Genomic DNA, 11134 nt, shown 5'->3' with positions numbered 1-11134 from the left:
GCAGCAACAATACTACAGCGAGAATCAAAGTTACACCTTCTTTCTTTGCGTGAACATTTGGGTGGCGTTATGCAAATCTTCCCACACAGTAACGTAGACATGTGGGGGCGTGTTTAAACGAGGCGTTTTAGGAGGGCGTGGACCAGTCTTAACTTTTAAAGAGACTTTTGTCTTTGCAACTTTAGGGATCTTATCTATTCACGAACAGCTTGTAACACTCCAAAGAGAATTATTTACATATTACATATTTCTTTATTATAAATTATTATACCATTTCTTTAATATTACCAATTATAAATGAGCAGTTTCAGTATAGATAGATAGACAGACAGACAGACAGACAGATAGATAGATAGATAGATTCATTATTGATGTTTAATTTTTTTCAAATGTTTCAATTTTATAAGAAATTAAGAGAATCATGTGAGAAAAGTAGTTTATAAGTAAAGTTACTCATACAGATTAATTTAACATCAAAGATGAAAGCAAACTCAAAACTAAATTAATTAATAAAATTTTACACAGTGGTTGGGAAAGGTTGATAGAAGAAAGAGCTCTTGTTAGAGCGCACTAAAAATAGATAGAGTTACACTGCTGGTGTGCTCGCAGTAGTAGATTTACTACTCTCACTCTGTCAAGGGGGAGATAAATCTGTCCTCTCTGCTTTATAACCTCTATGTTCTCTGCTGCTTTTGAACACTGTGGGCTCTTGTAATAGCGGGGTGGGTCACACCGTGAGTCTTCTTCTCATTTTCTAAGAAGATATGATTTCACTCTGGGAGGTTTCTCCAGTTTGATGTTCCTCCTGTGATCTCCGCTGTTAAACAGGACTCAACTTTCAGAACATTGTGGAGTGAAGCCACTTTGAGTCTATCCGTGCATACATACAGGTGGATTGACAGCCGACACAGAGAGACAGATGGAAGCTGATTTATGGAAAAGGGGAGGGACAATAGTGAAACGGATGGACAGGAGGGAGGGGAGGAGGTCAGGATGAGTGAAGCTTGCAGTAGTAAAAATTGAACTCTGATTAAACTCAGAGTGAAAAACTGAAGGTTATAGAGAGGGGCGTTTGAGACACTATACCACACACACACTAGAGAGAGCATTCTTAAAAATAAAGGTTCTTTATTGACATCCATGGTTCCAAGATAGAACCATTAAAATCCATGGAACTTTTCAAATGCACGAAAGGTTCTTTAGATATCACAGCACACTCTTAAAAATAAAGCTTCCAAAACATGTTTTTTTGCAACAGTGCCATAGAAGAACCATTTTTGGTTCCTCAAAGAAACTTTCAGTGGTCAGTTCTTAAAAGGACATTTTCATAATCAAAAGAACCTTTTTCCACTATAAAGGACCTTTTGTGCTATGGAAAGTTTCCATGTATGTTAAAGGTTCTTTATGGAATCATCAATGCCAATAAAGAAACTTTATTATTAAGAGTGAAAAGAGATATATGTAATTGTTCTTCAGTGACGATTACAATGGTGAAAAGATGGAAAAGTGTTGTAAAAGATGCCTGTAATGGGAACGATGACAAGAGATGGGAGCATAATCTCATGGCTCTCCGGTCTACGAGCAGAGCTCTTCCTGTTGATCCAAACTTTATCTCCACATCTAACCCTGTGAAGTGCTATAGAGCTCCATACAAACAGAGCTAATCCTGGAAGAGGAACAGATAGCACGGGAAAGTGGCCTTGCTAAGTAAACAGAAGTGTTCATTGATGTAAATTAAGATTAAACTAATTTGTATAACAGTATAATTTGTTATCTTTATAATTATGAAACCATTTCCCTTGTCTTCGGTGTCCAAATTTTACGTATTACTATCCTCCAAGTATCATGCTTATGATAGGATATCATTCATGATTTTGTCCATGCATCTGTAGTGCCCATGGGAATCGATTAGTAAAGGTGACCATCATTGGAGAGGAAGTAAACAGTGAGTTCTGTTTGGAAGCCATAAACTCTGATAGGCTCATGGGTCAAAGGTCAGGCATTCAGATGGAGGGGTGGTGGTATGAATAGGAGGGATGGACTGAGAGACACTATCTGCACAACAGTGATGCAATTATTTCTCAAGTGACTGTTAGAACGTGGTAAATGAGCCTTAATTCACAAGACCAGGTTGCCCATTAAGACCCCGCCCAGAAAAGAGATGCGTTATGGTCTTATCAGCACAGAAACAGATGCACGTAAAAGCAGCTCTCGCTTTCTTTTAATAACCTCCATCCCGCTATATAAACAGTATATATCATCTCGCTGAATAGATCCACTTTCCTGTTTGGACATCAGAGAAAACTATAAAATGGTAAAATACTGTAGATTAAAGATTAGAAGACAGATGTTTCTTTGAAATGTGTACTGTGAGTATTTAAGCAAGGATCATTTCACTTGTCAACTGGGATGCATGATTGTGACAAAATCAGAACTGACAATTACTCTCCCTGATATTGTAATTGAGATTATTTATGTTCATTAATAGAATTAAAATATGTATGAGTGTGTGGGGGGGGCAACTGCATACCATATTCTTTCTGTAGACTATGTCGATTTTGACATAAAAAATTTAATTATGAGATAAAATTTTGACCTAATATCTCATAATTTTGACTTTGTGTCTCAAAATTATGACTTAGTATCTCATCATTTCTACCTTTATCTAGTAATTGTGACTTAGTACCTCATAATTTTGATTTTATAGTTTCATAATTATGACTTGGTATCTCATATTTACTTTATCTCATAATTATGACTGAGAACCACTTCTGAATTAGTTCATTAATGATTAATTGGTGAACTTGCATAAAAACAATGTTGTAAATATAAACATCTGACACAACAGAAATAGATGTAAATTACATTTTCTAATTCACAGCAGGCATTGCAACTTAAAATTAATTTACATATTTAATACATAAAATAAATATATATTTGTTTGCCCTCTAAAGTCTGTGTATATGTATGCTTGTGTTAAATAGAAGTTTTTTTTTAACTCTCTGAGCATCACAGGTGCAGCCTTTGACCTAAACGTCCTGTTCCACACCTTCCTCTCTGATGCTCTTCCTGATCTGTCAGTAAGAGCAAGTGGGTTTATTTAAGCACAAATATCCTACTGATAGAAGCTTGTGAACTCATGATTATCTAGTAGTGCTTGTGGTACATAATATAGAACCTCTCTAAAATTGATTTCTATGAACATACACTGTCTCAGATTAGTCATATTGCTCATAGCCATCTTGCTAATTCACACTTGTCTGTCTTCTCTAGTATCACCCCCAGTGAGGAAATTGCTGTTATTTTTATATGTTAGCAGAACGTCCTTCCTCGATCTGGCCCTGGGATACTGTCTGTCTGTCTGCTCTTACTGCAGTTGAGGGTCGCAGGCCTCTGCTCTTTGTATTGTGTGTCGTGAACTACTTCCCTGCCCTTTAACACAACAGTGACTGGAGGCCCACAGCAGGCTGACGGTGTTAGTTTCCCCATGATAAGGCTGGTTCTTCCTCTTTCTCCTCTTTCTCCCTCGTTGAACACACCCACACTTTATCATTGTCAACAACTGTTTTAGACAGAGCTGTTGCTTACCCATATTTCATTAGTGAACATTGGACATCATTAGTGAACACATGGATATTTTGACATACTTTTTGCATGATATCTGTTCAGTTTCCTGAGAATGGAATGTCAGAGAATCATGTTATTCTGATAGATTAATGCAGCTTTAAAATCACATTGCTGTTGGATTCCTTTTTTATGAGGAACAAGGGATATTTGTCAAGTAAATATCTGTATAATTGATTGCAGACGAGGACACACTTTTCTAAATCAATAATAACATGCAGCAAAAATGCATATAAAAATAGAATTGTTTTCCTTTAAAGGGCATGCAAGATGATTAAAAAAGTGCTCTTACATTTGAGGGCATATTGCTCTTTTGCAACAGCTGCAGTGAGTGTGATAGGGAAGGAAAGCTTGGGGGTGAATGATGACAGCAATGCTCTGGTGTTTAGTCATGTACCAGAACCTGATTATCTGTGAAGATCAAACGAGCCAGTGCACTTGCCAACAAACAACAAAGCATCGCCAAGTTTCTCTCCAGAAACAATATGTGCTAAATTAGATCCTCGCAAACTAATTTAGCACATATTTTGCCAGTGTTTAGGGACCTTTGAATCAGCAGATGCTAATGAATGGATATTACAGGAAAGAAATCCAGGTCACACAATAAATAAGTTACTGTCTACTGAAGTGTAAAAGCTCTGCGGAATAAAATCACGTGTGAGAATAATCTTACAACCCAGATTTTTACTTTGGAAAAAAATATTAACATATATGTATTATTTCTAAATTGTTGTGCGTGGAAAAAGAGACACTGTAATGTAGGCCTATTTCCTATGAAGAACCTTTGAAGCCCTAAGAAATATTATTATGCTTATATTATAAAACATACTGTGCTACTATTGTTATTATTATTATTATTATTACTATGCTATAATATTATGAAGTATAGGTATAGGAAGCAAATGGGATAAAATGTAGCTTGCAGCTTTCATGTCATCGTCAACTTGAATTTTGATATTTTGTAGCTATCGTTTGAGTTTCTGATATCAGAAAGTGTTTCTGTAATCTAACTGTTATCTAACTGAAAGAAATCCTTCGGGATGTGAAAAACCAACTAATACATTAGGACTTGACTAACAGGGCGAACAGCATTGAAAGTGAATATGAGGACACAAGAAAAATATTATGAATCAAAACCTTTTTTTTTTTTTTTGATCCGCCAGTTTTTTACTTAAATGTGATTAACGAAAATGTACATCTTTAAAAATTATAAATATAACATTTTATCCAATATAACAAAACAAACATACATGATGTAGGCCTGAAAATGCTACTGCGTAGTTAGAGTGACCCATATGTGACTAACAGAAGGGTCTGTATTGCCACCTGCTGGCTAATATAAATATTAAACATCCTGAATCTTTCTTTTGAATTCTCCCCAGGCAAAAGTAGTAATATCTGCACTGCACTATATATGTTTTAAATACATAATAAAATAATAATAATGCCTACGTATAGCCTACTAAATAAACATATGCAAATCAATATGTGTTTGATTTTTTGCGCCTTGATAGTACTTATAAAACTTTAAACAAAATCATCATGACATTAACATCGATGCAATAAAAAGACGTAAATGAAAACAGAAAAATACGCTCTTATCGTTGTGCTCCAAAACAGCAGAACTAAGCTTTCGTTTCCTCCGTTTCCTGTCGGATCTTTCCTGAGCGTGACACATCAAAATGGCGGAGCGGGAAGAAGCTGTGAGGGGATTTGTTGCTGTTACTGATGTTGATGAAGAGAGGGCCCGTTTCTTCCTCGAGTCAGCCGGCTGGGACCTGCAGGTCAGTAGCACACTGGTCACTTCATCACTGAAATATTATGATGTGAAGCACAAACACTGCAGACTAGGATTCAGCAGACTTTAAGCCTCCACTGGCAGCCAGTGAACTGTACAACCGGCTAACGAAATGTGCAAGTCACTCTTCATTAAAATCACCAGGCGTATCTTAAACTGGTTTATCTGGTTAATCATAACGTTACATGATGTGATTCACGCTTCAGGATTTGGTAGTCAGTATTACTTTGAATTATAAGATTTTAAACTGTGCCGCTATATTTTACATAGAAATTCAGCCTTAAGCTAGCAGCTGTAGCCTCAATTGATGCTCGTGTTTACATCCGTTGTTCATGTTTTTCGTCCTGAAATATATTAAACGGAGCTATTTTGGAGTCGTTAATATAATTAAACTGATTAATTTGCTAACTGCTGAAGGCAGATAGTGGGCGGTTTGTTTTGTTTCTGTAATTCGCCTACTGCGTGTCTGTCTGAGTGACAGCTCTCTCTCCTCTGTGTTCTCAGCTTGCTTTAGCTAATTTCTTTGAAGATGGAGGAGATTATGATATTGCCACCCTCCCTCAGCCAGAGTCTGGCTCTGTCAGTCGATCCACGGGGCCAAGGTAACAAAAGCCACAAGTTTGGGTTTTTCCAATTATACAGTAGCAGCAGTATGGTAATAGTCGTAACATTGCGCCGTTTAATGTAATCTCTTTTGATTTCAGTGAGCACAGAGTGACGTCCTTTAGAGATCTGATGGATGAAGATGAGAGTGGTGACGAGGAAGGCCAGAGGTAATAAATTCTTGTACAGTTAGTAACAGTCACCATGAAATTGAAGTGGAAATTTCCTATTTTTTGTGTGGAATTTTGCAGTGTTAATTTTAAATGAGTTATCCATGTAAATCAATATTTTTAATGGAATATTGTAGTGTTTATTAAAAAGGAATTATCTGTGCAGTGCACATCATTATTTTTTTATGGAATACTGCAGTGTTTACTATAGGTAGGGCTGCACGATTATGACAAAAATCATAATTGTCGATTATTCCCTTGAAATTGTAATTGGGATTATTATGATTATCACAATTTACGTTGAATGATGTTTATACCATTATTTGATGCAACTGCATGCCGTATTTTTATATGAAAATAAACAAGCTGAAAACACTAACTGAAAAACCTTTAGTGCTTTTCTATAGTATTAAGCCTCAAATGTCAAATATACATCGGATTGGTTTCTTCTTTAAATTATAAAAAAAAGTAAAAATATGAATGGTATTATAATGTTATACTAAAACTAAAACAATGGAGAAACCCTTAAAGGAACACTTCACTATTTTTGAAAATAGGTAACGATTAATTGCTGCTTTGAACGATTACGTAATTGTGGCATCCATAATTGTAATTGCAATTAGGAATTCGATTAATTGTGAAGCCTTAACTATAGGCAACCTGTCACTCACTTGAGATTGCAGAAATTATCAAACAACAACAATCCAATATGTTTTTTCTCACTTGAGATGCTGTTTCGCTTGGTTATAATGCACAATAGGAAAGAAAAGAAAATCACAACTACCATCTTGTGACGGCTTTTACATGAACATTAACTTTTTTTGTATTCAGCAAGATTTATTTAAATGTATATGATTGTATAAAGGAAACTGTGTCTTTTATGGTGCTTTTCCACTGCGTAGTACGACTCTGCTCTGCACGCTTTATTTAGGCTCGGTTTGCTTTTCCACTGCAATTTAGTACCGATTCAAAGTGGGTAGGATTATAGACTGATCGTTATAGTTGAGCCACCACCACGTCTACTGACCTCGATACAGCCATTTCCTTTTTAAGTTGCGTGTGACGGTCGTTTAAAGCAAGTCGTTTAAAAAAAGTTGTGCGAACAAATGATACTGCAGTGGCTGTTGCTGACTGTTTAAATCTAGAGGTTTTGGTGTCTCGTGTCACAAATCCAATAACGCTGGTAGTGACAATTCTCTCTGACCAGTCATTGATCTGCAGTGTTTACACATCACAATTTAGTATCGGTACAGCTCACTTGGAACCTCAACCGAGGCGGTACTAAAAAAAGTACCCTGTAGTAGGTACTGTACACAGTGGAAAACCCCCAAAAAGTGTTCGGTACCATTCAGTGGAAAAGCACCATTAGGTTTTGGTATGTCAACTGCGCATATACTCTGTAAGAGGGTGCTTTCTCAATAGCTAGATAATGAAACAAATACTCTCACTTCTGCCTTTACACTCTATTAATGCAATGTTTACTCACAAATGCAATTTAATGCTTTATTTTATTGAGAATGCTTTATTTTATTGAGAATGTCTGACTTTTCCTCTCGCAGGTTCTTTGCCGGGGGCTCAGAACGCAGTGGGCAGCAGATTGTTGGTCCTCCCAAAAAGAAGAGCCCAAATGAGCTGGTTGAGGACTTGTTTAAAGGCGCTAAGGAGCATGGGGCGGTTCCTGTTGACAAAGCAGGCAAAGGACCTGGAGAATCCAGCAAATCCAGCAAGGTAGTTCCTCCACTGAATAATCTATAATGTAAATCAAAGATAATATGCTTGCTTATTGTGTACTCGTATCTCGTGATTATGATTCACTTATGTTTTCTTTCTGTCTGCTTATTTTACAGCCGTTTGTGGGTGGTGGTTATCGATTGGGCGCAGCACCAGAGGAGGAGTCGACTTATGTGGCAGGAGAGTGGAGACAGTCCAGCGGTTCACAAAATGTGAGTCACTAACCTGTGACTTCTGAAGTCAGTGAGATGTAGAGAGATCTGCTGCAGTGATTTGTACTGTGCCAACAGGTGCCTGTGGTGCTGAAGCTCTGGAAGACTGGCTTTAGTCTTGATAATGGAGAGCTGAGGAACTACAGTGATCCCGGGAATGCTCTCTTCCTGGAGTCGATCCGTAGAGGGTGAGCTCCAAATCCATTCACTGATGTTTGGTTGTTTTGGCAGTTCGCAGAAGTTTAGGTTAATTAACAGAAGTTATAGTCCCCCCTCAGGTCAGTTCCAAATTCACCCAACATTTTTCATTGTGTTCTTTGCACACATAAGAACGTAAATTGTTTTATGTTGGGCCCTCTTGATATTAACTTTGACAAACCCTTACCTGTTGACCGCTATTAGACAGTTTTCTTCTAACTGGCTGTCAAATTAGACGAGATAACCTTTTTCTTTCTTTCTCGCTCTCCACAGGGAGATTCCTCTGGAATTGAGACAGCGCTTCCGGGGTGGACAGGTAAACCTAGACATGGAGGACCATCGGGATGAAGACTTTAACAAACCCAAATCTGTTTTCAAGGCCTTTGCTGGAGAAGGACAGAAACTTGGCAGGTTAGAAAACGCTTTCTTCATTCCTCATTTTCTTTTCACTACTGAGCTAAAAGCTGCTGCATTACTTAATTAATTACACTATTTCTAATGCTAAAACATATGTCTGGCTAATGCCTTGTTGTTGGACAGGAAGACTTACTGACTGAATGAATGAACCAATCACTGACAGCCTTTTGTAAGTTAAAAGGTTAATTTGTTTTAGATTAACAGTGAGTAGACATTGTCTGTCTACACTGTCAGTAGTGTAAGTGTTCTATAGTATTTTCTTTTACATGGAACTTTATACTCCTGACAACAACAAAGACATTATTATACATAAGGACAGGAACATTGCTTATAGCAACCAATTTGATCTTTGATGCTAATTGTGACAGCTATTGTTCAATAATTATAAAAAGTCAGAAATCAGAAAGAGCTTTATTGCCAGGTATGTTTACACATATGAGGAATTTGTTTTGGTGACAGAAGCTTCCACAGCACAAACAGAATGACAGTGACAAGACACAGATAATAAAAAGAATAAAAATAGGATAAGTAAATAGGAAATAACAATATACAAAAAAAAAAGAAAAAAAATACACCATATACAAAGTGGACAATAGATGGTATTTAAAACCAAAAAAATTACTGCTAAAATATCAAACCTAAAAGGAAAATAATAAAAACAAATATTTTGTTGACTTTTATTGGTGGTTAATTAGTCAATCCTATTAACTTTTTAAGCATTGTTTTCTAGGTACAGTGTATCTATTTTGCCACAAGGGGGCGATAGTTTATTGCCTATAAGCCGCAGACCCTTTTAGTCTCCTTAGGTGTTTGGTGCTGTGTATTTGCTTTTGGGAAATTGTAGGGCTTCACGATTTGGGGAAAATTGTGTGTGTGTTGTTGTTTTGTTTTTTTAAAGCTCCATGTTTGCTGTGCTTATTTGTAGGGCTGCACAATTTGGCCCAAAATTGTGTGATTTATATATCAGTATGACTATAATAATTGTAATAATAATAACAACAATGTTATTACTTGTATATTAAAATAAAAATATTACTATTGTAGTATTTCATTGTCAAAAATATAGTATAAAAAAATATCATTTTATTTTACAGAATGACTGAAGAAATTACAATACTAATATTTATGGCTCTTAATTTTAAAATGTTAAACCATCAAGCTTTTATTTTGACCTAAAACTACAGGGTTTACAAGGGCTCCTCGTTACAAGCCTTTGTGATTTGATAGTTGTACTAATCCATATCGCGATTTTCTTTTGTTTTTAAATCATGCAGCGCCTAGTAAATAGAGAATTGTTTAGATTGATGGCTACTTTGCATTTCCAACAATTCATTGTACATTGTGATCTTCATATCGTTTCATCATAAGTTATATATTTGCTGTGGCTGAACTTTTCAAACGTAACTGTTCTTATTTCACACAAACCTCCCTCAGCGCCACGCCAGAGTTGGTGCCGCTCCAGAGAAGCCCACAGGACCAGGACGCCAGTGAAGCTGAGGCCAGTGCTTCCATCAGTGTGGACAGCTCTCAACCTGTCACTAGCATCCAGATCAGACTGGCCGACGGAGGCCGGCTGGTGCAGAAGTTCAACCACACCCATAGGTAAAAGCTTTGTGAAAATGCTTTGAATGTAACCCTATAGCATGAAAATCTTCCTCAAGACTGACCGTCTTTCTCCATCGCAGGGTGTCTGATGTGCGTCAGTTTGTGGCCAGCGCTCGCCCAGCTTTAGCTGCCACCGAGTTCATTCTCATGACGACCTTCCCTAACAAGGAGCTGACGGACGAGAGCCAGACGCTGAAGGAAGCCAACCTGCTGAACGCCGTCATTGTGCAGCGGCTAAAGTGACAGAGTCACCCAATGATCTAGCTTTATTAAAGCACTCTGGAGTTGGAGATACGGGGACTGAAAGGACTTCTAATTACTTAATTTTGTTTTCTTTAGTGATATGTTATTCCTCTGTGACAGTTTTGGGGTGGTGGGTGTTCCTGATAAAGCAAAAATGGAAATGAAAGTGAAGCAGTCACACTGTGATACAGTTAAAGGGACAGAGGGAGGAACCGAAGAGAAGAACTAACAAATTTTACGGTTTTAGAATAACTGCTGAACATATTCAGATTGAAATAAAGAGCTTTCTGAAGAGTTTTGACATCCTTTTACCTCGGTGTCTATCCTGCAGCTATACGCTGCTTTGTTTTACCTCCTCCTCAATTTTATTCCTCGTTCTGTGATTAATCTCTTACCATTTCTCCGAACTGTCATTAAAACTAAAGTAACCGTATATTCTAGCCCCATACAGTGACACTGACCAAGATCAACCTCAACTGTCAATGATCAAACCTTTTTATATATATATATATATATATATAACAATACAATCT

At 37.0% G+C, this 11134-nt stretch overlaps 1 protein-coding gene across 1 annotated transcript; it reads left to right on the top strand.

Moving 5' to 3' along the window:
- The first annotated feature begins 5258 nt into the window (after positions 1–5258).
- LOC107741325 (NSFL1 cofactor p47-like) lies at positions 5259–10895 on the top strand. Its single transcript, XM_016554032.1, has 9 exons — positions 5259–5408; positions 5927–6024; positions 6127–6195; positions 7755–7923; positions 8043–8138; positions 8217–8326; positions 8610–8747; positions 10188–10355; positions 10439–10895. The coding sequence occupies exons 1-9, from the start codon at positions 5307–5309 to the stop codon at positions 10599–10601; spliced, it is 1113 nt and encodes a 370-aa protein (XP_016409518.1). The 5' UTR covers positions 5259–5306; the 3' UTR covers positions 10602–10895.
- Positions 10896–11134: the final 239 nt, after the last annotated feature.

The sequence above is a fragment of the Sinocyclocheilus rhinocerous genome, unplaced genomic scaffold, assembly GCF_001515625.1.
Source record: "Sinocyclocheilus rhinocerous isolate Xijiao unplaced genomic scaffold, SAMN03320098_v1.1 scaffold1758, whole genome shotgun sequence".
NCBI classification, from domain to species: Eukaryota; Metazoa; Chordata; class Actinopteri; order Cypriniformes; family Cyprinidae; genus Sinocyclocheilus; species Sinocyclocheilus rhinocerous.
The sequence above is the reverse complement of the archived record's forward strand: the minus strand, read 5'-3'. Positions and strand labels throughout refer to the sequence as shown.